Here is a 26529-nt window from a genome sequence, read left to right as displayed (position 1 = left end):
CTTCTGGAGGTTCCCTCACTGCAAGAAGCCAAACCATAGGGAACCAGGCAGAGGGCCTTCTCGGTAGTGGCACCCGCCCTGTGGAACTCCCTCCCACCAGATGTCAAAGAGAAAAACAACTACCAGACTTTTAGAAGACATCTGAAGGCAGCCCTGTTTAGGGAAGCTTTTAATGTTTGATGCATTACTGTATTTTAATATTGTGTTGGAAGCTGCTCAGAGTGGCTGGGGAAGCCCAGCCAGATGGGCGGGGTATAAATAATAATAAAGTATTATTGTTGTTGTTGTTGTTGTTGTTGTTGTTGTTGTTGTTGTTGTTGTTGTTGTTGTTATCGTTATCGTTATTATTTTGAATAGCCAGGAGTGCGGGCAGACAGTTTCCTGAGTCCATCCATCTCTGATCTAGCTACAAGGATTTTAAACATGATCGCTGCCCTGCAATTTGCCAACAGAAACCGCACAGCTCTGAGCCACGAGGGCGAACTTCCCCTGCTGGCTATTTTCTAAAGGCTTCCAAAAATAACCTCGTCTCTGCCAAAGCCACACTTTCCAAGGCGAAACACCAGCGCGTGACTGGCGGCCTCACTCACAGCTGGGCTGAATGATGGAGCAATTCTGACAGAACCACAGGCAGGATTAAAAGTTTCCCTTGTCCATCCTTTGTCCGTCCCAGTCGCCCTCTGGGGATTTAAAGCTTGTGCTGTTAATAACTTGCTATTTAAGCTCTTAAAACACTCCCCACATTCCAGTTTCATTCAGGTGTCATAAGAAAGCTGCAGAGATAGCGCAGGATAGTGCGCACCCCGGAAATGATCTCTTTCAGCTTCTGCCTTCTGGAAGAAGGTAAAAAGGTAAAGGGACCCCTGACCATTAGGTCCAGTCGCGGACGACTCTGGGGTTGCGGCGCTCATCTTGGCCGAGGGAGCCGGTGTACAGCTTCCAGGTCATGTGGTCAAGCATGACTAAGCTGCTTCTGGCGAACCAGAGCAGCGCACGAAAACGCCATTTGCCTTCCCGCCGGAGCGGTACCTATTTATCTACTTGCACTTTGATGTGCTTTCGAACTGCTAGGTTGGCAGGAGCAGGGACTGAGCAACAGGAGCTCATTCCATCGCAGGAATTCAAACCGCCAACCTTCTGATTGGCAAGTCCTAGGCTCTGTGGTTTAACCCACAGCGCCACCCGCGTCCCTCTGGAAGAAGGTACAGGGTTATAAAAACTAGGATTAGCTGCCTGAGAAACAGTTTCTATCCAAATGTGATTTTGGTTTCAAACGCAGTGTAAGGTAGTCTCTATGGGAGTATAAGAGTTTTTAGGGGGATAGCTGGGATAGCAGGCTTGCTGGTTTTTTAATGTCTGATGTAGATTTTTTCAATTTCGTTGTTCTGTATGGGACAATAACAGTAAAGATTATCGTATCGTATTGTAAGGAAAGATTATTCCCATTTCGCAGAGATAACCAGGGTGGATGTGGGAGAGATATGCCCCCATTTTGGAGAAGGTCCTTAAATCCGCCTCAGAGAAGAGACAAACAGCTAAACGGTTTTGGCCCTGCATACCTGAAGGAGTGTTTCCACCCCAGTCGTTCAGTCCGGACACTGCGGTCCAGCTCTGAGGGCCTTCTGGCAGTTCCCTCACTGCAAGAAGTGAGGTTACAGGGAACCAGGCAGAGGGCCTTCTCGGTGGTGGCGCCCGCCCTGTGGAACGTTGACTACCAGTGAGCATTTTGGAAGGCCCAAAGAGAAGAATTTGCCTGGCAATCGGTAGCCAAGGTGAGAAGTTCTGCCCCAAACATCTGTCCTCATCTCCCTCCCGACCACAAGATGTCTGTACCTGGGGAACACCTGTTCCAGCCACTTGCTTAAAGTCAGCACCACTTTCATTTCATTGTCCAGCGTCTGCTTGGCGTTCAACCGCTGAAGAGCGTAGACGTAAAGAGTTAGGTAGCCGCCAAGCGAAAGGCACTCCTGCAGGAAGTCTTCGGCCGTGAGTTCGGGGACCTGTAGGGAGGCCACGATCGGCCCCCAGCCCAAATCCTGGCTGAGTGGAGAATCTTTGTACAAAGAGGGAGTTGGGATGGGAGGAAAGAGAAGGAGAGGAAGCACTGTTAGGCTAAAGCGGTCAGAAGACCCAAATGAGCCAGAGCTCCAAGATGTTCCTTTAGTTCCAAAGCAGTTCCTTTAAATCTGTAAATATCCCTGCGTTCCGACAGAGAACCCAAAGAGGCAAAAGGAGCACAAAATATAGTATGAACGGCGCCAAATGGTACCCCAAAAGGGTCAAATCCGCACTCTGAATAAACCGCCTCTCTAAGAAACAGTACAATTTTACCGTATTTTTCGCACCATAAGACGCACTTTTTCCCTCCTAAAAAGTAAGGGGAAATGCGTTTGCGTCTTATGGGGCAAATGCAGGCGGGAGGCTCTGCTCAGCGCTCCCTTTAAAGAGCCGTGTGGAGCGTGTGTGGGCAGCCCCTTCTCCCTCCTCCGGGGAAAGCCCCCAAGAGTCGCGCACACACTCCGAGCGCTCTTTAAAGGGAGCATGGCTTTTGCGGGAGGTGGGGGAAGGGACAGAGGGCAGCCCCTCAGTCTCTTTCCCCACCTCGCGGAAAAGCCCCCAAGAGCCGCGCTCCCTTTAAAGGACGGGCTGCCCTTCTCCCTCCTCGGGGAAAAGCCTGCAAGCTCCATGCGGCTCGTGAAAGGGAGTGCTGGGATGCCTACAGGCTCTGCTCAGTGCTCCCTTTAAAGAATTTTTTTTCCTGGCATTCCCCCTCTAAAAACTAGGTGCGTCTTATGGAGCGAAAAATACGGTAAATATGGAGGAAAAAGTGAATAATTTAGTCCGATTCTGACTACCATGGGGGAGGAACAAATAATTATGTGAAGTACTGAGGATTCATCCCCCGGGCAGTGAAATATCCCCTCAGGTGCCTGCTTCACATCCATATTTTTCAAGTTTATCTACATAAGGAGCGCAGAGAGAAGAAACGCCACGGGGCATCTGCAGCAGCACATCCAGACTCCTCCATCTGCCCCAGCTGCAACAAAACATGTCTCTCCCATATCGGTCTCTACAGCCACCGCAGGCCTTCCAACAGTTTGACCTCAACCCACAAAGGCATACTCTTCTATTGTCTCCCGAGACAGATGGGCGCCAGCTACAATCTTGGGAACATAAGGACTAGAAGCTTGGGTTTTTGTTTAAATACTTAGGTTCTTGGGATGCTGAAACCTGTACACTTACAACAAAATCCAGGTCCTTTCCTACGCTACAGTTCTATGATTCTATGAGGTATCATCACAAAGGCAGAAGTCCTTGCACTAAACACAGCCTTTCTCAACCTGTGGGTCCCCAGATGTTGTTGAACTACAACTCCCATCACCCCTAGCTACCAAGGCCAGAGCTCAGGATGATGGGAGTTGTAGTCCAACAACATCTGGGGACCCACAGGTTGAGAACCACTGCGCTAACAGGACATCTTCACTGGATGCAAACCACCATGCCTAGACAGACAGGCAGGGCCATCCTGTGTCGACAGTGAGTCACGAGGAAGGATAGTCAAAAGCCTTCCTCTCCATAGCTGTCAACTTACAGACTTGAAAATAAGGGACCAGCAGCCTCGAAAATAAGGGATCAGCAGCCAAAATAAGGGATTTTCCAAGCACAGGTATGTTCAACTTCTGAGCACCTCTGAGCCAAAGGCAGAAAGCCCAGCCAGCAGCCAAACGAAGCCTCAAGTGGTGCTTCCCACAGCGCAGCAACCCGGCAAAGGGGATGCAGCAAGGGAAACCACTGTCACCTCTCCACTGGGAAGCGCTGAGCAAAGGCGAGTCCCCAGGCAACACGGCCGATTTGATCGGCACAAGGCATGCAAGCTCCATCCCCCAGTCTTTCTTAGATTCCTTATTGGGTAAGCAACACAGTTGGAGCCTCCCTCCTCCCTGGCCAGCAGGCAGGGAGGGAGAGGAGCTGCTTCCTTTGAAACCCGGGAAATTTAAGGGACATCATCAATAAGGGACAGCAGCGGGACACGGCACTGAGATAAGGGACTTTCCCGCCAAATAAGGGACGGTTGACAGCTATATTCCTCTCTCTCACCTTCGTTAAAATAGGCCGTGACGCAGGCTTCCGTGGTCTCTGCCATGTGCCGGACCGATGCCAGACTCTGGCACGCAGCTGTTAAGAGAGGCATCACCCCTAAGCCGTGCACGGCACCGTCGATCCAGCCTCGCAGACTGACACGCAGAGACTCCGCCGTGGCGACGCTGGCGTTATTCATCATCATCAGGGCTTCTGTGAAAAGGCTGCTTAAGGCCAAGTGGCGAGACTGCATGTCCGTATCTGCAAATGCAGCAAGCAAGAGGTTTGTGTATTTTTTTTAATTAAAAAAATAATAACCAAGCAAAACATTTGAAATCACAGGGAGGAAAGAGGAAGGGTGGCTTTTCTGCATAAAGCACTGGACTGAGATTCATGAGATTTTTTTTTTAAAAAAACCTTTATTAATTTAAATTACACACATATAGAGTGGTACCTCAGGTTAAGTACTTAATTCGTTTCAGAGGTCCATTCTTAACCTGAAACTGTTCTTAACCTGAAGCACCACTGTAAATAATGGGGCCTCCTGCTGCCGCCCGCGCCGCCAGAGCACAATTTCTGTTCTCATCCTGAAGCAAAGTTCTTAACCTGAGGTACTATTTCTGGGTTAGCGGAGTCTATAACCTGAAGCGTATGTAACCTGAAGCGTATGTAACCCGAGGTACCACTGTACAAAGAATTTACAAAAAGAAAATTAAAGGGGGGGAAACTAAGAAGAAAAGCGAATACAGAAAAAGAAAAAGCAGATTTACTTACATAAAAATACTTAATCTTCCTAATTAATACTTAAATAAGCACTTAAATAAAAAAGACTTCTGACAAAAGGAGTCTTTCAATCATTCTCATTGTACTGTTTATACTGTCGTCGTTTTTTCCACACAGTTTTATATTATTTAGTATTGTTCCCGTCTACTCCACAAACGGAGATTCATGAGATCTAGCGCTCTGCCAGCACTGGTGAAAAACAGCTCCTCTGAACCCCAGTACTGCAAAACAAGCAGAAATTATTTGAATTTCTAGTTTCACCCCCCCCCCCCATCAACTTCCGAAGATGCCATTTTGCTCAGTACAGTGGAACTTTGCTTCTCAAATGCCTTGGTACTCAAATATTTTGGCTCCCAAACTCCAAAAACCCAGAAGTAAGTGTTCCTGTTTTTGATGTATTTTTAATCTTTGTTGGAAGCCGCCCTGAGTGGCTGGGGAAACCCAGCCAGATGGACGGGGTTCAAATAATAAATTATTATTATTATTGAACATTTTTCGGAAGCAGAACGTCCAATGCTGCTGTCAGCTATTGTTTCTGGCTTGCCTGCGCCAATCGGAAGCTGTGCCTTGGTTTTTGAACATTTTGGAAGTCAAACGGACTTCCGGAACGGATTACGTTTGAGAACCAAGGGACCACTGTACTACCAATAACGGGAGGCAGCAGGACTCCATGTATGTTCCAGTCCTGAACACCAGAGACCCTTAAAGCTGGAGTGCAAGGCCTTTTCTCCAGCAGCCTTAATTCTCTAGAACTTCCTCCAAAATGTCTGCCTGGCCTCACTTCTGTTAAATCTTAATATAGGGGAGGCTAACCTGCCATATACGGGACGCGGGTGGCGCTGAGCCTAGGACTTGCCGACCAAAAGGTCAGTGGTTTGAATCCCTGCAATGGGGTGAGCTCCCGTTGTTCGGTCCCTGCTCCTGCCAACCAAGCAGTTCGAAAGCATACCAGTGCAAGTAGATAAATAGGTACCACTCTGGCAGGAAGGTAAACGGCATTTCCGTGCACTGCTCTGGTTCGCCAGAAGCGGCTTAGTCATGCTGGCCACATGACCCGGAAGCTGTCTGTGGACAAACGCCGGCTCCCTCGGCCAATAAAGTGAGATGAGCGCCGCAACCTCAGAGTTGGCCACGACTGGCCGTAATGGTCAGGGGTCCCTTTACCTTTACCCTGCCATATACAGCCCTTCCCAAAAGATTTGCATACCTCCCCTAAGCCTCCCCCCCAAAATCCATTAAAATGTTTAATTTTTATTTAAAAAATGACACACCATAGGTTCCCCTCTGCAATACTGTGTCCCCAAAAATGGGGCCACAGGACCATGAAAATGAGGCCTTGGAAACTTTGTACTGATAGCTCGCAGCAGGAGACTATTTAAGGTCTGAAGCTGCCCCAAATGTGTCCTTTTTTACTTAAATGTGTCCTTTTTTACTCCCCAAATGTGTCCTTTTTTACTCTGAAGGAGCGTCTCCACCCCCATCGCTCTGCCCGGACACTGAGGTCCAGTGCCGAGGGCCTTCTGGCGGTTCCCTCACTGCGAGAAGCCAAGTTACAGGAAACCAGGCAGAGGGTCTTCTTGGTGGTGGCGCACGCCCTGTGGAACGCCTTCCCACTAGATGTCAAAGAGAACAACAACTACCAGACTTTTAGAAGACATCTGAAGGCAGCCCTGTTTCGGGAAGCTTTTAATGTTTGAGGCATTACAGTATTTTAATATATTTTTTGGAAGCTGCCCAGAGTGGCTGGGGAAGCCCAGGCAGATGGGCGGGGTATAAATAATAAATTATCATTATTATTATTATTATTATTATTATTATTATTATTATTATTATTATTATTAATTGAATAAGAAAAGTGGTTTTAAATACTGTAAAGTAGCTGATGGGAAAGTCTTTTGTAAGGCAGCCTTGAAATACGTCATTCTTGCCAAGCCCAATTTGCACTCTGGCCCCCAGATGGCTGACCATGAGTTAATGCGGCCCTCATTCCCCCTAAAAAGGCAAGTCACCCATTTTAAAGGTTCATTTTTAAAAGCTATTTGTTCCAAGCTGTGCTCTATTAAGAGTGCAGTGAACTGGGTTTTTAAAACCCACTGCTGTTTTGTTTTGGAGTTTTCCTAATTGGATTGGTTTGTTTTTTTGTTTTGAAAACAGTCTGACGGTTTCAATTATCTTTCGTAAGTCGCCAGGCTTTGCCCCGAAAGGCGACAGAAATGTGCTCCACATGAAAAGGGCGCTCAGCCACGCAGTTACAGTCCAAGGAACATAAAAAGGGGTCAGCTGGATTGGACCAAAGATCCTGAGATCATAAGAAGGGCGTGCTGGATGAGGCCAGCAACCCATCTAGTCCAGTGTCCTGTTCTTAAATTTCTTTTTTTCTTTTTCCTTTTTTAATACAATTTTATTTAACATATTACAAAATATAAGCAAAATATTGCAAATACATACATATATATTTCAGATAAGCACACACATATATATAAAAGAACAGAAAAGAAGAAAGGAAGAAAAGAAAGAAAAAATAAGGAGAAAAAGAAGAAGAATATTTGCATTCTAACTATTCCACTATACTAAAATTTCATTGATTAACTTCCATTGCTTACACTGCACTTCCTATATACATTTAAAGCAAGATTGTATCTGTTATTCCATATATATTTTGCAAATTTTTTATTGATTTTCCAAATTTTATAAACAAACAAACATAAATCCTAACTGTAATTATTCTACTCTTAATAACATTGTTACGTGACTTCCTCAAATCCGCCTGGCTGAGTTTCAATATACAGTGGTACCTCGGGTTAAGTACTTAATTCATTCCGGAGGTCCGTTCTTAACCTGAAACTGTTCTTAACCTGAAGCACCACTTTAGCTAATGGGGCCTCCCGCTGCTGCTGCGCCGCCGGAGCACGATTTCTGTTCTCATCCTGAAGCAAAGTTCTTAACCTGAGGTAATATTTCTGGGTTAGCGGAGTCTGTAACCTGAAGCGTCTGTAACCTAAGGTACCACTGTATATCATTGTAACAGTTTTCCAAAACAAATTTCTCATAAAATTTACTTAATCAATTAACATCTTTCTTTCTTTTCATATTAAATTTAAACTTTAAACATGTTATTCTATAACATCACATATTTAAATCCTAAGCCTATCTGGTGTTTGCAAGTATTTCTATTTAAATTATCTTAGCATATTTAAATAGTCTTTGAATTTCCTCCATTCCTCCTGGTACTCCTCCTCCTTCTGGTCGCGGACTCTTCCAGTGAGGTCGGCTACCTCCAAAAAGTCCATCATCTTCATCTGCCATTCCTTATTCCGTATTTTTCCCATACAATCTCATACAAAAATATTCTAAGCAATAAGTTTTCTAAATCTTTCTTAAATCTATTCTTAAATTTCAAGCGACATATAGAACACCACCCTTCTCTCTGCAACTCCACAAGCTACACACACAGAGAGACCAACCTGGAGGGTTAAAGATGCTAATATCATCCAACAGCTTTGACATCTCTTGCTCCAGGGAAGGCAGGGTTATCTTCCCATTTTGCTCCAGGATGCTGAGGAAATGGACGACCTGGCGAATGTAAGCCCTGCACTTGAGGGTTGCATCCTAGGAAAAGCCGAGGGGAAAACAGTTAGCGCACCACCTCCCTGTTTTTCACAGAAGCTGCTCTAAATTTATTTGTTTAGTAAAATTCATACATCGCTTAATTCTAAGCACATACAGTGGTACCTCTGGTTATATACTTAATTCGTTCCGGAGGTCCGTTCTTAACCTGAAACTGTTCTTAACCTGAAGCACCACTTTAGCTAATGGGGCCTCCTGCTGCCGCCGCGCCGCCAGAGCACGATTTCTGTTCTCATCGTGAAGCAAAGTTCTGAACCTGAAGCACTATTTCTGGGTTAGCGGACTCTGTAACCTGAAGCACATGTAACCTGAAGCGTATGTAACCCGAGGTACCACTGTATATTAAAGCTTCAAAGCGGTTTCCAAAAAAGGTAAAAATACTAATAAGAACAACTAACAGAAACAACTCAAGACTTTCTATAAGTTAGATTAACAATACAGTTGTGCCTCAGATCTCGAACACCTTGGCTCCTGAACAAATTGGCTCCCAAAGGATCGAAACCCAGAAGTGAGTGTTCCGGTTTCCGAACGATTTTTGGAAGCCAAACATCCGGCGTGGCTTCCAATTGGCTGCAGGACGTTCCTGTAGCCAATTGGAAACTGTGCCTTGGTTTTCGAATGGTTCCGGGAGTCAAATGGACTTCCGGAACGCATTCTGTTCAAAAACCAAGGTACGGCTGCAGATTTATTTAATTTTTTAAAAACCCAGATTAAAACTTGCACCATCCCTGGGTAGCCTTGCCTAAACAAAAATGTTTCTATTTTTTATTTTTTTATTTTGCTTAAAAATGTATATAGGAAGTGCAGTGTAAGCGATGGAAGTCAATCAATGAAATTTTATTAATATTTTCATACTGAGATATTTGTAGAATAAATTTGGAAGAAATTCTTCCAACTTTTCTTCTTTCTTCTTTTGTTTTTTTTACATATGTGTGCTTATCTGAAATATATATATGCTTGTATGTATTTGCAGTATTTTGCTTATATTTTGTAATAATTGTGTTAATTAAATTAAAAAAAATGTTTCTAGCAGACGCCAAAATGTCTTGGTGCCTGCTTGATGTCAATAGTCCGGCAGTTTGAAAGTTTAGTCACTGCCACTAAAAGGTTGAGCCCTTACAAATGCAGAATGGCATTAAAGCAGAGACATCACCTTGCCGACCAAGGTCCATATAGCTAAAGCTATGGTTTTCCCAATAGTGATGTATGGAAGTGAGAGCTGGACCATAAAGAAGGCTGATCATCGAAGAATTGATGCTTTTGAATTATGGTGCTGGAGGAGACTCTTGAGAGTCCCATGGACTGCAAGAAGATCAAACCTATCCATTCTGGAGGAAATCAGCCCTGAGTGCTCACTGGAAGGACAGATCATGAAGCTGAGGCTCCAATACTTTGGCCACCTCATGAGAAGAGAAGACTCCCTGGAAAAGACCCTGATGTTGGGAAAGATGGAGGGCACAAGGAGAAGGGGACGGCAGAGGACGAGATGGTTGGATAGTGTTCTTGAAGCTACTAATATGAGTCTGACCAAACTGCGGGAGGCAGTGGAAGACAGGAGTGCCTGGCGTGCTCTGGTCCATGGGGTCACGAAAAGTCGGACACGACTAAACAACAACAACAACTAAAAGGTTGACCCCTTACAAATGCAGAATGGCATTTTGTGGCACCTGTAAGTGCTAATTTAGCTGATTTAAGCTGGCAAGTGGGCACCTATGGGGCGAGGCGATCTCATAGCACAGAAACCACAAGGTGGAGCAGCTCTCTCCTCCCCACCAGGAGGATCGGGGCCGGTTTGGTTGCAGAGTCTTGGGGGAGCCGCAACTATGAGGCAGAATGGAAGGCGAGAGGTGGTGGGGGGAGTCAAATTTTGGCCTCGCACAGAGCGCTGCTGATTTTGGGACCCCAAATTCTGCCGCTGTCCCTACCCACACAGGGCTGTCCTTACCAGATGCATGTGGCTGTCGGAGGAAGCACCAAAGCCTGCCGATGCCTTGAGCAGCTTGACTATCAGCTCGGCTGCCGGCTCCTTGGCCAGGATGATAGAGGGAGGATAGTGGGTGTTGAAGTAGCCGATGATGCTCTGATAGGACAGAACGCTGACGTGTTGCCAAGGGAGGGAGCTGGTCTGGCCGAGGAGGTTCAGCAGCGGAGACTCCTGACATTTGGGGAGGAAATGGAGATCTCGTTCATGGTTCAGTCAACCAAAGCACCACACTTTGCCTTCAGCTAACCTTTACATGGGATGCGGGTGGCGCTGTGGGTTAAACCACAGAGCCTAGGGCTTGCCAATCAGAAGGTCGGCGGTTCGAATCCCTGCGACGGGGTGAGCTCCCATTGCTCGGTCCCTGCTCCTGCCCACCTAGCAGTTTGAAAGCACGTCAAAGTGCAAGTAGATAAACTGGTACCACTCCGGCAGGAAGGTAAACGGCGTTTCCGTACACTGCTTTGGTTCGCCAGAAGTGGCTTAGTCATGCTGGCCACATGATCCGGAAGCTGTACGCCGGCTCCCTCGGCCAATAAAGCGAGATGAGCGCCGCAACCCAAGAGTCGGTCACAACTGGACCTAATGGTCAGGGGTCCCTTTAACTTTAACCTTTACTCAGAGAAGACCTCCTGAAATCAGTGGGCCTAAGGTTGTCATGGGGATTAACTTCAATGGATATAGAACAGAACACCACAATCCCGTTTCTGAAAAGGAAGTCTTCTTTGCCCATAATACCCTCCTTGCCTTTCCTTTTCAGCCTTGCTGACAACCTCTCAACCTCGCTTGTGCCTTTACCTGACCTGTGGAATACATTCCAGCTAAGCCTCTGCTTATTATTAGTAGTAATAATAATAAATTTTAATTTATACCCTGCCCTGCCTGGTTCAAAAACCGGGCTCAGGGCGGCTAACAACAAATTTAAAACACTTAATTATAAAAGCATCATAAAATACAGTATAAAGACATGAATAACAACAGAATTCAAAAATCAATTAGATAATCCCCAGGGCTAGCTGGCTGAATTGGTCCTACTTGGGCCAACGAGGAGGCCAGGGGAGAATTATCTGTGGGGTCTCAGAGGGGGTGATCTTCATAAAATGGGAGGGGGGGAAGAGAAGGGAAATAATAATATTTAATAATAATATCTTTATTGTCATTGCCCCCCTTCGGGGACAACGAAATTACTTGACTGCTCCATAAAAACACTAATTAAACAATACAGATTATTGCAGTTTTGAAACCCCCCCCCCAAAAAAAAAAGCATTCAAGAGAGATTTGGGCCCACGAACATTCCCTTTCAAGGACATATTCCAGCCGGGCAAAAGCAATTCTGCAATGTGCAGAGCAGGGCTGGTGAGCTGCCATGGCCCAAGGAGAGTCCTGTGGAAAGAGACCTGGAGAGTAGCATCTTCCTGCTGCTGCGGGATATGGAATTTTTCCACACAACCATTTGTGCAGCAGAAATCAGTACCAACTTTGGTTGACACAGGAAAACGTCTGAGAAGCTCAATTCAGGGGGGAGGGTCTAGCGAACAACCGTTGGGCGGGGTGGCGGAGCTGCTTAGTCCTGGGACATACCTCCCTGGTTATAAGTTGCTCTTCCTTTGCCAGTAGGACCACCATATAAAGCAGGCACACAATCATGTCCTGTGTTCCCGGAGGCGGGTTGGGATTCCATGCGTCAGAGAGGACGCTGACCCAGTTGATCTCGCATAGAACCGAGCCCAGAAAGAGGAAGCAGCTTTTGGGACTGCCTCTCTCAACCTGGAAAAGTGAAAAGGAAAGAACAACAACAATTTATTATTTATACCCCGCCCATCTGGCTGGGTTTCCCCAGCCACCCTGGGCGGCTTCCAGCAGGTTATTAAAAACAAGATAAAACATCAAACATTAAAAACTTCCCTAAACAGGGCTGCTTTCAGATGTCTTCTAAAAGTCAGATGGTTGTTTATTTCACTGACATCTGATGGGAGGGCGTTCCACAGGGCAGGCACCACCACCGAGAAGGCCCTCTGCCTGGTTCCCTGTAACCTCACTTCTCGCATAGAGGGAACCGCCAGAAGGCCCTCGGCGCTAGATGTCTGAAGGGGGAGAGGCCAGAAGGACAGTATTTGGTTCCTCACCCCTCTTCTCCAGGTGTACAGTTCAGGGAGGGTGCTGGCAAAATTTGGGAATGCCTCCCAGGGGCACTCACCCTGCAGACACGTAGGCAGTTCCTGTCTTACGAGGAACCTTGCTGTTCTGCTCATTGACAAACCCCTATCAGGCATTAGAGGAGCCCACAATTTCCTTGAACACATTTTGAAGAGCACTGCAGGGAGGGAACCACCAGAAGGCCCTCGGAGCTGGACCTCAGTGTCCGGGTTGAATGATGGGGGTGGAGATGCTCCTTCAGGTCTACTGGGACAAGGCCGTTTAGGGCTTTAAAGGCCAGCACCAACACTTTGCATTGTGCCCGGAAACGTACTGGGAACCAATAGTAACTAGGATGGGGAACTTCTGGCTCACATACCCTCATTAAACCCACCAGACTTACCCACTTCTTGATCTACTGGGACACATTCGCCATTGTTTGCACTGCTTGCAAACAATGATGCATAAAAAGGTTCCCTGCATGATTCGCCCCCAGATTATAGTGCTGGCCCAAGAATATCGGCCTGTGCCTTGGGACGAGCCTGGCGGCTGTCCAAATTAAGAGGGGGCAATGAAGGAGGTGAGGACAGGGGTCCCACCTGGGCCCGAAGTCACCCTAGGCCTCAAAACCAAATTTCCCCTTTCTCTCTTCTAAAAAGCCACAGCTTTTCTCTGCTTTCCTCTGCTTTCTCACAAGATGCTGCTGCATAGGCAAAATGTTACTTTTATCAGTACAAGAAGGCTTCAAAAAGCTAATGAATAGGCTCTGTCAATGCCAAGCATAAGCAAGCCTGGGAACTGAGCCTTATCTTACTCTAGTTGCAACACATCTTGTACAGGCTGAAACGCAAGGCTCCTCAACCCCCTTGGCTTCTCATCCTCCTTTCTTGGGAAGGGTGCCAAGAGTCCCAAAGACAAGAGCTTTCTGTTCATGCTCAGGAAACTCATCATGGGGCAGGGCTCCTGAGGAGGGGGAAAAGGGGGAGGGAACTGAAGGGGAATATATGCTCTGTGCAAATGGCCGTGAACTTGTGCTTATTTGTGAAATTATCACACTAGCTCCTTCTATCAAGCCTGGATGGTAGAAATAAAGCTTTTTCTCTGAAATTATCCCTTGAGTTACAGATAGGTAGCCGTGTTGGTCTGCCATAGTCAAAATAAAAAAATTCCTTCCTGTAGCACCTTAAAGACCAACTAAGTTAGTTCTTGGTATAAGCTTTCGTGTGCATGCACACTTCTTCAGATACACTTCAGATTTTATCCCTTGAGTGTCTGTTTTACTCCCATCTCCCTCTCCCCGGGTGCAATGCTTTTCCCACCCGAGGGTAAAGCCTGAAAAGGCTACACTGTTGCATAACGTGCCCCCTGAATTGCACCGCCTGAAGAGGACAGGGAGCTCCTTCCAAACTTCCTTCCCCGTTCCCCCTCCCTCGCTATGGTTCTCTATCCAAAGCACCTGCCTCTTACTTTAAAGAATTCTTCCATGAGTTGCCGGTCCGGATGCATCTCCCTCCAGGGAAGGCGGCCAAACTCGGTGTGGAACGTGTAGAGAATGTGCTCTGGCATTTTGGGGGCCGTGCACGTCTCACAATAGTGCATCAGGTGGAGCCAAAGTGGCCCGTGGTGGCTTGGCAGCAGTTTATCTGGAAAACGGAAATGGCAAATTTAGCCCAGGTTCCTGCCAACCACTTGCGTATAGGAAGCCCACAAGATGCCCCATAGAATCAGATGAGGTAGCCTTTGTCAGGAGCTCAGCCTACACTCGAGTAGGACCCTGGCAGAGACACATGCCCGACTGGCATGCTCACACCCTCCTGGTCGATCATTCGGGAGCTTCAAAAGCTTTCTTCTGCCCAAACATCACAGCGACCGATGCCAACCAACACCGGCACACTTAGGGATCTGCAGAGTCTTTGCAGTTTGCATGACAGACCTCAGCAACTCAGCATTTTGGCTAATCTACTTTATTTACATATACACACGGAGCACTGCAACATGGCTCCCTCTCTCTCTAGCATCAGACAGCAAAGAGACGGGACAAAGGACAATAGTCCCACTTCACAGAAAACAGTAACACAAACATCCTGTCTCCGTCACTTCCCACTCGGAGTCAAAACATACACCGTCATGTGCAAGACAACAATCCCATGACTGCAATCACGGAGCAGGAATTCTAACAGCCTTCTCGTTGTTGTTCTTTTATCATATGAAGTGGTCTTATAGTAAGGTTAAGGCTTACTGGGAAATGATATATAATGAAATGAAAAGAATGTTTAAAGTAGTGTTCGTTTAAAAAACCCCAGAAGCTTTTCTTTTGGGAATTATAGGGACAGGACTACCTAAAACGTATAGAAAATTATTCATGTATGCTGCTACAGAGGCTAGAATGTGACTCGCCCAAAAATGGAAAGGAGAAGAAGTCCCAGCAAAGGAAGAATGGGTACAGAAACTTATGGAATATGCAGAAATGGCAAAACTTACCGGAAGAATAAGAAATCAAGATAACAAACTTTTTATAAAAGAACGGAAATGGTTTATTGAATGTTTACAGATAAATTGTAAACAGATAAAAGCACTGGCAGGGTTACTGTAATAGCCTGCAGTTTCATAAGAGTTTATATTTAAAGAAGATTAATAAATGAACAAGTTCAGCTATTTTGGATATGCAGAAAATATTAAAAATAAATTTAAGGAACCTCAGAAAGTGGGGGAAGGAAGTCAAGTTTCAAAATGTCAAAATGATTGTAAAATCAGTGAAATGTATAAATCTGAAAAGTATTAATTTTTTTTTTAAGAAAAAGATGGATGATCCCTACTTTATTTTGCCTTCTCTTATGTGTTGTGTGTGTGTATTGCTGTTATGTTGTTTGGAGACCTTCGGATGGCAAGCAACTAATAAGTTTCTTCTTCATAATATTAATAATCAATAAGCCTCGCCTGTTGGGAGAAATTGGGTGGATGAACACCGTCCTGGCAGCATGGATAACACAAGTGGGAACGAAAACCACACACAAATCATGTGCAATTCAGAAAAAGGCTAAGGAAGGGAGACATTCATGGCGGGCATGAATATTAAAGGATATATTTAATGGCTGCCAGTATGGACTTTTGCCTACCTTTAAAGTTTTCGTGCAGAACTCCTATGCTGCGTGCGTATAACTGCACCATATTTGAAGCCACAGGTGTGTCGCTCTCCAGCCAGGGGTAACAGGTCTGTTTGCTTGATTAAAGAAGTAGTAGCGGGGAGAGGGAGAGAGGTAAGAGATATTTTAGACCAGAGCCACTACCCTCCACCTGCTTCCTGGCGCCCTATCACAACTTCAAGAGGTCAACCAATATAAGGTTATAAAATTGCCTTGTGCCAATTCAGACCATTGGGGGCCATCTATCCCAGTGTAGCACGGGAAATGCAAAAAAGAGAAACACCCAGTATTTAAGAGGAAGCACGCTCATTAAGTAAAGATACAGTACAGTTGTACCTTGGAAGTCGAACGGAATCCATTCCGGAAGTCAGTTCGACTTCCAAAATGTTCAGAAACCAAAGTGTGGCTTCTGATTGGCTGCAGGAAGCTTCCTGCAGCCAATCGGAAGCCAGAGAAGCAGCGTCGGACGTTCGGCTTCCAAAAATGGTTCGCAAACCGGAACAGTCACTTCCGGGTTTGCAGTGTTCAGGAGCCAAAACGTTCGAGAACTAAGCTGTTCGAAAACCAAGGTACGATTGTATTCTTAACAAAGCTGTAGATAAAAACATACATTCATATAATAAGCAAAGAGTGTCCAGGGACCAAAGTTTCTGGATCCAGAGTACAATCCAAGGTTATTTTTTAAAATCTCTTAATAAACACTTGTAATTCTTTCAATTTAGACTATGGAACCTTTTGTAATTGGAGTCACTATACATCATTTTCCTCCAGGTATGTTTCATTATTGATTCAGTAAATCACACAGCTGTATCCTATTGCTTTCCTTATTGGCAATTGTGACAGCTTAGTGTTTATTTAAATTTTTTAAAAAGACCATTTTTCTTTCCTTTCCTTTTTTCTATAACTTGCTCATCATTATTAAAATTCAATAAAGCTTTTTTTCCCAAAAAAGAAATAAATGAGGAGCTGACTGATCATCGCAAACAGAATCACACAAATGCCCATTCACAGACACATGGAATGTTTCTTCCCTTCGGCTCCCTCCTCACCTTGCGTCTTCTCTCTGCAAAACCAGGATCCAAGGCCTAAAAAGTCTGGTGATGACCAAATGCAAAGAGTGCAGTGCTGGGAAGGAGGGAAAAACACACATGTGCAACATAGCAATGCGATATTTTCACAGCACAAACATTTAACCACTTTCCCAAAAAGAGGTAAAATCGTAGAACTGTAGAGTTGAAAGGGCCCCAACTTCCTGCAATGCAAAAAACAAAAGTTGGGACTATGTGTGGTCAGCAACTTCAGCAGCCAAAGTTTTAGCTGATGCTGCTTCTTTTAATTAAAGCAAGTCCTTAAGACTGCAAAAACAAGTACAGTCGTACCTTGGTTGTCAAATGGAATCCGTTCCAAAGTCCGTTCGACTTCCAAAAACCTTCGACAACCAAGGTGCGGCTTTCGATTGGCTGCAGGAGCTCAATCGGAAGATGCGGCGGCCATTCGGGTTCCAAAGAACGTTCGCAAACCGGAACACTCGCTTCCAGGTTTGTGGCGTTCGGGAGCCAAAACGTTCGACTCGCAAGGCGTTCGGGATCCAAGGTACGACTGTACACAGGGGAGTGTGGAATGCCAGTGACCTCTCGGAAGCCAGCAAAACAGTATGCCAAGAAACCAGGAGATAGCGATAAAAGATTCTCCAATTTGTTGATATTAGACAAAAGCAGGATCTCATTAGCCGCTGGAGAGATGATAAAAAACTTTGGATGGTTTCCTAGAATCTGCATGGGAGTTGTGACACACTTTTAATTTGGAAATCTGCCATGATGGAAGTCAAGACTGAGCTGCAGATAAATAGTCATAGGGGGAGATGAGCCTTTAATATTTCCAGTTTGATTTGGTAAACCTCCCCTGGAAAGACTAATGTTTGATGCAATCGGTCTGGGAAAATCAATGAGCAGACGCCTAAACTTGATTTCATCAGAAATGAGTGAAGATGGCGGCTGCCAGCAGCGAAAAGACCTTTGGATTGATTCGGCAGAAACACCAGCGTGTGAAGAGATGCTGCAAACTTATAGAGGGGAATCATAGACATAAAATCCACACAGAAACACATCATTGCTTGTTTCAAGTCGCTTGTTGAAACAACTCAGAGGCCGTGAAAGAAGGAAGGAAGAATTAGAGGAACTACTGGAAATGACTATGAAAAGCAGTAAAGATATGAGATAATCAGAACCCTCCGAACTTGAAGCATGGGAAGCGCCATTAAAAAAATTATAATTTGCCAGAATATTCGGATTATTTGATATGTATATGTATAATTTGGAATATTTAATGTGATTTGATTCGGTTGGTAAAATGGAAAATTTAATAAAAATGAATTTAAAATAAAAAAGAAACCAGGAGATAGCAAAACACATTTTCAACCGGGGGTGGGGGGGAGAGAAGGGCAAAAAGGGAGGCAGCCACAATGGCAGCAGTCGCCTTACGTGGCATTATGCCAGCCTCCCAAAACACAGGGAACTCAGGATGGCCGTGCCAGTTTTCCTTACACTCTTGCCTGTGTGTTACCTTCCAGAGTCCTGCCACTGCCAACTGGCTCTCGTGCCAAGTTGGCGACTTCCGAGTCCACCAGGCGGTTAACGAGATACTCCGCGAAGCAGGTCACTTCGTCTATGTAGGGAGCCCACTTGGAGAACAGGCCAAAGCTCCGGAAGTCTTGCGAAGACAAGCGCAGCTTGAGGAAGTAGTCGGAAAGCCAGTCGATCGTCTCCATGACCTGCAAAGGAAGAAAGCTGTGAGGCCTGGGAATATGTACAAAGCAGATAATGGCTCGTCGTCCCAGACGGAGAGCTTGCCGCTTTGCTTTGCCGCCAGTAGATTATGGGAAACTTTGGACCACCTCCTGTAGGCGACCCAGAGATTTACCAGTAGATTCCGGCCTGCCACCTGCCTAGCTGTGCCTTAGACGATGCATTGTAACAGCGTCACTCAAGGAAATAAGAAACTGCCTTAGGCTGCCACACACCAGAGTTCCATCTAGCAGCTAAATATCAATCAATCAATGTTTATTACGGCAAACAGCCCGCATATTAAACCAGAACTTCTGCATAATTTTCTACATAAGCAATAAAAACGATTGATATGGGATTTAACAATCAATATACTAATGGAATGTACTTGAAATATGCGTCCAGAGAGAATAAAACGCCATAAAAGTTTAAAAGAGTAAGAGATTTAACTAAGAACTGTAGCGGTTTATGACGATTTATGCAGCTATGTATTCTTTTGCTTTCTTTGACTTACGGCTATTGCACAAAATCTAGCTATATTTCTAGTGACGTACGAATTCTGGACAGACAAGAAGTAAGTTAAATAGCATTCCTCTGTCCTCCCTTACACTTTTCATACAAGGGGCATTATGAGAGAGGCTCTGGAATCTGAATAAAATATACATTGAAATAGAACACGGCTCACTGTTTTTATGTGACCACTCTTACATGGACAGATCCAGAATGTTTCTGTATCTACCTTCCAAAAGAACAGATGGCAGGACATCAAATTTCCAGCGGCTAAATAGCATTTCCCTTGACGGAACAAGGGCAGAGGGTCATTGAAGCCTTGCTACACGCAGATCCTTTTAAATACCCTCCTTCCTACTTAATCATAGACATGTAGTGCCTGTGCTTTAAGCTTGAAGTTACCAGCATGGTAAAGGTAAATGACCCCTGACCATTAGGTCCAGTTGTGGCCGATTCTGGGGTTGTGGTGCTCATCTCGCTTTACTGGCCAAGGGAGCCGGCGTACAGCTTCCGGGTCATGTGGCCAGTATGACTAAGCCGCTTCTGGCGAACTAGAGCAGCGCACGGAAATGCTGGTACCTTCCCGCCAGAGTGGTACCTATTTATCTACTTGCACTTTGACGTGCTTTTGAACTGCTAGGTTGGCAGGAGCAGGGACCAAGCAACAGGAGCTCACTCCGTCGCAGGGAATCGAACCGCCGACCTTCTGATTGGCAAGTCCTCGACTCTGTGGTTTAACCCACAGCGCCACCCGCGTCCCACCAGCATGGTACCCATGGGCTAAATGGTGTTTTGGGGGACATTGCCTGGTGCACATGAAACCTCAGACTAGATCCTTCCTGCATGAAAGAAAGATGCTCCACTGTTGAGCTATAGCCTTTCACCTTGTTCGCGAGGAGATCGCATTGCAATGCTACACCAGCCACCCACCTGATCTGCAGATAGAAACAGCTGCACGGAGGTTTGCAGCACCATGTTTTCGCCGGCGTTCTCCTTCCCAGCATCTGTCTTCGCAGCCACAGAGCCACAGCCCAAGGCTCTCAGAGACACCTTCCAGCAGTCAGGGCTCAGGAGCTGATCCGAGGAACCTGAGGGGGCAGGCCCAGAGCAGATTGTCCAAGTAACAGGTGCCAATAACCAGAAATCACAGGAGAGCAGGAGTCGGGAACTGTTGGCCCTCAGGTCAAATGCGGCCCAGCTCCCATTTCGCTCAAAACACACCCAACCTGTCTCACGCCCATCCTTATATTTGACACAAGGGGTGGGAAGGTAGAGACAAAGTTGGATCAGCTGTGAAGGTGATCCCTTCTGTAAGCAGGGTTAAACTCACAGGCCGCAGGTGGCCAGTTTTACCCTGCCAGATCGGCTGTGCGGCCGAGTTCTCCAGGGGGCTGGGGCTCAAGGGCAAGGCCAACTAGTGGTGAAAACAGCTTCGCCAGCCCTCTGATTGGTGAAATGCCAAGTGCAGGGCTGGCAAAGTCCCCCCGCACTATAGATCCCATGTCCCTGACTACCAGCCATGTGCCAAGCACTCTTAAGGATGTAAGGTGCTTGACAGGCGGTTTGTCCCACTTCAACACTGGTCCACAGGGGTGGCCCGCCAAGCCAAAAAAGCGCCCATCGCTGCATTAGGTGGGGCTTAGTATAAGCTAACCAGTGTGGAGGATAGTTCACTCGGCAGAGCATGAGGCTCACAAATCTCAGGGTCCTGGGTTCAGGCAGAAAGATTACTGCATTGCTGGGGGTTGGACTAGATGACCCTTGTGGTCCCTTCCAACTCTACAATCTACAATGCTATGTATTTCGCAGCAGGTCCACAAGAGACCAAGAAAAGACTGGAGCATCTTAACTTTCCTTCTCTTCTTTTTCTAAGGAACAATCGCAAAAATATGTCCTAAAATGTAAGAAAGCTGAGCAGCACCTCTTTGTTTGCGCATGATTAGTGTGCATATATACAGGCCACAGAAATCTGCTTATTCTCCTTGCAGGGTATGAAGTGTTTCAGGGCAGAGGGCCTTACATCTATCCCACACATGCAGACACACCCACACAAAAGATGGGACCAAATTTCAGTGGAAGCGGTGCAATTCAGCTGTTTTGAAACTGGTGGCTGAATTCGGCCAGCTGGGAAACTCTCAGGTAGTGCCCCACCAGGTACTTACTTTCCATGAGCAGCCGCAGGTAGCTGCTGTAGTGGTCGGGGAACTGGTACTGGAGAAGGCAAGTCCAGTGCTTGCAGAAGATCGAAAAAGGCATCAGAAGGTCTTCCTCGGGCTCCAGGCCACAGGCTTTGAGCGCCAAGTGGATGGACTCCAGAAGTCTGGTCCGCTCAGAGAGCGGGGGCTTTGAGCTGTGCAGCCACCGAGGGAGGTCAAACTGGAAGAGGAAAAGGAGGAAGAGCATTGTGACGTTAACATATGAGAGAGTGCTGGAGGTGAAATAATTAAACAGGTTGCCCAGTCAGGAGCACTGGAGTCAGAGGGACTATAAAACCAGCTCTGGGAAGGGCGAAGAGGGGAGTTTGTTGGGAGTTGGGTGGTTGGTTGGAGTGGGAGTGAACTGGGATAGAGTCTGTGGGTAGGTTGAATTAGTTTAGTGAAATAGGCTGAGTCAGGAACAGTTAGGGGCTAGGCAGACAAGTAAATATCTGAGAGGTGGTTTAGTGAGTGAGAGCAGGTAGCAAAAATAGGTCTGGATATTGTATTGTAATTGACTGATACCGTTTATGAAACCACACGCTTGTTAAACTGCAATAAATAAACAGAAGTTTATGTTGCAATTTAAACCTGACTGGACTCAGTATTGTACCAGGTAGGGCCTGGGTGGTGGCAGCGAGAAATAAAGTGGTGGCACAGGGATCAATAGATGGTGAAACGTCCGGGGACCCTGTGTGATCGCCAAAGGCATTTCCACAAAGAGCTTTGAGGATGGAGCTGGGGGGGGACTGGGAGATCTGAGAAAGGAAGTAGTGAGCACAGTTCTCCAGCGCCTGAAGGGCAACCTTCAGGCAAAGAAGTAATAAATAGGAATCTGTCTGCCCCTTCAAAATGAACGTGTGAGAGAGGGCCGCTGCAGCCAAACTGTTGCTGATCAGAGGCATAAAACAAGTTGGGAGACCCTGAATATTTATTAGATTCCAGTTTCCCTCTCTTCTCCTTATGTTCAAAACATAAGTTAACAATGATTAGGGATACCAAAAAAAAAAGAACTTCACAATCCAAGGAGAGCAATAGCAAAGATGCGAGCATGCATTCTGGATTTCTTAATGCTAGCTGCGTATGCCCCAAACAGTAAGCCACGGCTTGTTCGAACCATGGTTTATTGAACAAACCAGGGGCAGCCTTGCAGACGAGCAAAGAAACCATGGCTTGTTTTGCCTACTGTTGGTTTCATTTACTCACTGCTCTTGCCTTGGGTCTCTGAAGCCAGGCAAGAACCTGGAGATGGGCATCAAATCAAACCAGAGTTACTCCCAGGGTAGCGTGTTTGGACATAACGAGAAACTATGGCTCACACAAGCTGAGATTTGTAAGTAAACTTCAATATTAATATTGTGGTTTGTGGGCCACAAGCAAACCCTAGCTAGTTCGAAATAGCAAACCGTCATTCAGGTGTTCAAGCAAACCACAGATAAGCTAAACAAGCCATAGTTTAGTGTAATGGGGAATCAGGCAACTGATTAAGAGTGTGGGATGTTCCATCTACACTAGCCTGCAAGAAGCTGGACATTCGCTTTGTATTGCTATGCTGGAACGTCTTAGCACAGTAAGCCTCTAAACCACAGGTTAAAGGAGTACATTTCAGTAACATTGTCTAGCTTGGCTGTACTTGCATTAACGTTCTTCCACCCTCTGTGCACCCACAACAAACACTTCAAAAAGGGAAATCCATGCAAAATCAACTTTCCAGGTCATAAAAAGGAGAACTTTGAGAGCCTCTTGCCTTTGTGAGCAGCATGAAAATGACATCACTGTTGTCGTCGCCAAGGAAAGAGACAACTTTCTCATACAAGCTGACGAATTCTCCTGGGGAGGCAACAGGAGTGAAGTAAGGAGACAGGAGTGTGCAGAGCCTCCGATTCTTCAGGATTGTTTGCAGCACCGGCTTGCATTCCGATTTGGTTCCGGAGATGAACACCTGGAAAGAGACTTAGATCTAGGGGTTTGTTCAGCAAAGACACAGCACAGCAAGACCCTTCCGTATTCTGCTTGGCTTTGCCACAGCTCATCTACACTTGGACTACAAAGCATCAGTCTTCAGTTCAAGTCTCTCTTAATAGATATACCTGCACTTAAGCGAGGACCAAAGACAATTTTACACAAGGGCCTTAAGACAAGGCCTATTAATGGGCCTTAGAAAAGTGAATGGAAACCGAGCGAGGTCCCAACCAAAGAATGGCAACTTAAATTGATGGAATATGCGCAGCTTGCAGATTTAACATATAGAAAAAGAGAACAAGAAGAATATGGGAAATGTTTACTGATTATTTGGGTGAAAGTTGTGTACATTTAAAAACACTGGTAGCATTAAGATAAATTCAACAGTGTAAACGAGTTTTGATGGTGTAACAATGGATTACTGAATTGTTTAGTTCATGTAAAATATGCAGGGATGTATGGTATGCAAAATGAACCATGGAAAGAGAAGGGAAGTCTAAATGATTATCTTGAAATGTAAATTAGAAAAACTTAATAAAAACTATTTTTTAAAAAAGGAAAGTGGTGAAGATCCTCACTTCTAACTTATTTATGAGGTTTAATTTCACGGCTGCATGGATGTCATCAAGAAGGTGGTAAGGAGGTGTAAGTTAAGCCAAAAGCGTCCATGACAAAGAAAACATTTACAACAAGCAAAAATGAATTCTAGGCAAGACCAGCTTACTTGGCCAAGGATCTCAATGCAGGAGGTGAAGAACTGCCTTGTAGGCGGATGCCGTTGTGTTTCGTCACAGACAAATCCCACCACAGCAAAGAACAAGTCGATCCCGACTCTGTGAATCCCGGGCGTAGACTGAAGCTTGTAGATATTTATCAAAGCTCTGTGCAAAACCAAATGAAATTAGGAAACATATTATGCAGGAAGCCACACTGCAGCCATTCAACCTGCTACCCATTCTGGGAAGCTCTTTGCATGATCAGACATCTCTTAAAACGTCATAATAAAATTTTGCATGATGGTTCTCAAGATGAAGGAAGTTTTCATCTATGTTTGGGATACATTAAAAGCGGCCTTTTAGAATACATTTGAAGGGGCTGTGGTATGAATGAGGAGAGGCTACAAAGAACCAAGACCAGGACTGAACCTTGCATAGAGTCCTTTGGGCCCTGCCCACGGCCTGATGCACAAAGATACAGTGGTACCTCTGGCTACATACTTAATTCGTTCCGGAGGTCCATTCTTAACCTGAAACTGTTCTTAACCTGAGGTACCACTTTAGCTAATGGGGCCTCCCGCTGCTGCCACGCAATTTCTGTTCTCATCCAGAAGCAAAGTTCTTAACCCGAGGTACTATTTCTGGATTAGCGGAATCTGTAACCTGAAGCGTATGTAACCCGAGGTTACCACTGTATTTTGCTTTATCCCACCAAACAGATTTTGAGCTAGATTCCAGTTGTATGCCTGAAGTTTCCGGCACTGGACATCATCAGGACCAGAGAAGCATGACCCAAGAGAGAGAGAGAGAGTTGCCCCAGCAACTTACGTTATAAAGTTTTCCATATGCACAGCGGCTTCCACCACACTCAGAGAAGGGGGCTGAGAGGCCTCTGCTTGCAGCTGCTTCACTTCCTTCTTCAGAGCATGAAGCTGCTGACTGATGGCTTCGTTTTTGTGCTTCCCTTCAAACTTAAAGAGGGAACAGATAGTTACAGCAGGGCCCATACAAGGCCTGCAGCATCACAGAAGCCCAGAATGTGACTCTTGGCACAGAAACTCCCCCTGGAATTTTTAGAGCAAGTATCTAGTATCCATAGGCATAAGGAAGAAAGTGTGTTCATGTGTGTGTTGTGGGGATCAGAGTGTTAGACTGGGACCTGGGAGACCAGATTTCAACTCCCGAACTCACCCATGAAGCTTACTGGCTCCCAGTACGTTTCCGAGCACAATTCAAAGTGTTGGTGCTGACCTTTAAAGCCCTAAACAGTCCAGTATATATGAAGGAGCGTCTCCACCCCCATCGTTCTGCCCTGACACAGAGGTCCAGCGCTGAGGGCCTTCTGGTGGTTCCCTCACTGCGAGAAGCCAAGTTACAGGGAACTAGGCCAAGGGCCTTCTCGGTAGTGGCACCTGCCCTTTGGAACGCCCTCCCACCAGATGTCAAAGAGAAAAACAACTGCCAGACTTTTAGAAGACATCTGAAGGCAGCCCTGTTTAGGGAAGCTTTTAATGTTTGATGCATTACTGTATTTTAATATTTTGTTGGAAGCTGCATATATATATATATATATATATATATATATATATATATATATATATATATATATATATAAAATATTATATTATTATTATTATTATTATTATTATTATTATTATTACTATTACTGGGTGATGCTGGACCAGTCCCTTGGGGGTTCCCCAGCTGGTTCCTCCCACCATCCCTCTGTGTCCAACCAGTCTAGGACATTGCTAAGTTGAATACAACCCCTGTACTCAACAACCCACCCCATAGCGCTTAGAAATGAGGGTCTGGGGCTGGCCGAGGCCCTCAAACTGTAGAAGGGAGAGGTGTCTGTTCCAACCTGGATTGTCACAAGAGCTGCTCCCTGGCAACTTTTCCCAGAGCTGCCCCGACACTCCAGATGGTGAGTAACTTGCTCTTCTCTGTTGCTGTAAAGTTTTGGCAGCGTGTCCAGGATCTCGCTGTTGAAAGCAACTTGCTGGGACTCTCGGAGCGCCGCAGACCTGAAAAATTAACAACCCATACATTAATCAAAATAATAATAATAACAGAGCTCTCCTCAAACCTTTAGGCACATGGGATTCTTTTTCTAGCCATGGATACTGCACGTAAGAAAGAAGAGGGGAAAGTGATGCTCCCAAAGGTTTGCATGCAGCACCCAGAGCGCCTAACACAGGCCTGCGGCAGGGTTTCTCCCTGTCCAAAGGAAGAGAGGGAGGAGGCAGCCTGGAGGCTGGGCTACACTTAAAGGGGCTCAACACAACACAGGGGAGAGATGCACAAAGACAACGACAAGGAAGCCTGTGTCTCACTTGGCACGGTGCTGCAGGATGCTGAGGTTGGAGCGAACCAGCTCTTTGGCTTCTCTCTGATTCACCAAGCTGGCAGGAGAAATAGCAGGCACAGGAGCTTTCATCGGCTGAAGGGGGAGAGGGGGCTGGGGGGCGTCGTACTTCTTTAAGCTGCTGATGATTCTCTCTTTGGCTGAAAGAGAAGAGGCATGTGAAGCAGTCACCAGTCACACCGCTTTCTGGTTGATCAGCAACAGGTAGAAAGCAAAATTTGCACCGAGAAATCGTTTCACACCTT

The 26529-nt window shown here is 45.9% G+C and overlaps 1 protein-coding gene across 1 annotated transcript in view; it reads right to left on the bottom strand.

Annotated features, from left to right (window-relative positions):
- EPG5 (ectopic P-granules 5 autophagy tethering factor) overlaps positions 1 to 26529 on the bottom strand; it is an 81027-nt gene that overhangs the window by 7941 nt on the left and 46557 nt on the right. Inside the window, exons 26-41 of the mRNA XM_081213295.1 lie at positions 26253 to 26424; positions 25781 to 25943; positions 24745 to 24887; positions 23925 to 24081; positions 22986 to 23180; positions 21206 to 21419; positions 19974 to 20131; positions 18313 to 18520; positions 16800 to 16875; positions 15724 to 15827; positions 14075 to 14250; positions 12053 to 12238; positions 10436 to 10645; positions 8328 to 8472; positions 4099 to 4341; positions 1834 to 2053 (exon numbers count right to left, since the gene is read on the bottom strand). Of these exons, the coding sequence (XP_081069421.1) occupies positions 1834 to 2053; positions 4099 to 4341; positions 8328 to 8472; positions 10436 to 10645; positions 12053 to 12238; positions 14075 to 14250; positions 15724 to 15827; positions 16800 to 16875; positions 18313 to 18520; positions 19974 to 20131; positions 21206 to 21419; positions 22986 to 23180; positions 23925 to 24081; positions 24745 to 24887; positions 25781 to 25943; positions 26253 to 26424 (2770 nt within the window). The remainder of the gene's footprint in view (positions 1 to 1833; positions 2054 to 4098; positions 4342 to 8327; positions 8473 to 10435; positions 10646 to 12052; positions 12239 to 14074; positions 14251 to 15723; positions 15828 to 16799; positions 16876 to 18312; positions 18521 to 19973; positions 20132 to 21205; positions 21420 to 22985; positions 23181 to 23924; positions 24082 to 24744; positions 24888 to 25780; positions 25944 to 26252; positions 26425 to 26529) is intronic.

The sequence above is a fragment of the Podarcis bocagei genome (assembly GCF_964188305.1).
Source record: "Podarcis bocagei genome assembly, chromosome: 11".
In the NCBI taxonomy this organism is placed as follows: Eukaryota; Metazoa; Chordata; class Lepidosauria; order Squamata; family Lacertidae; genus Podarcis; species Podarcis bocagei.
The sequence above is the reverse complement of the archived record's forward strand: the minus strand, read 5'-3'. Positions and strand labels throughout refer to the sequence as shown.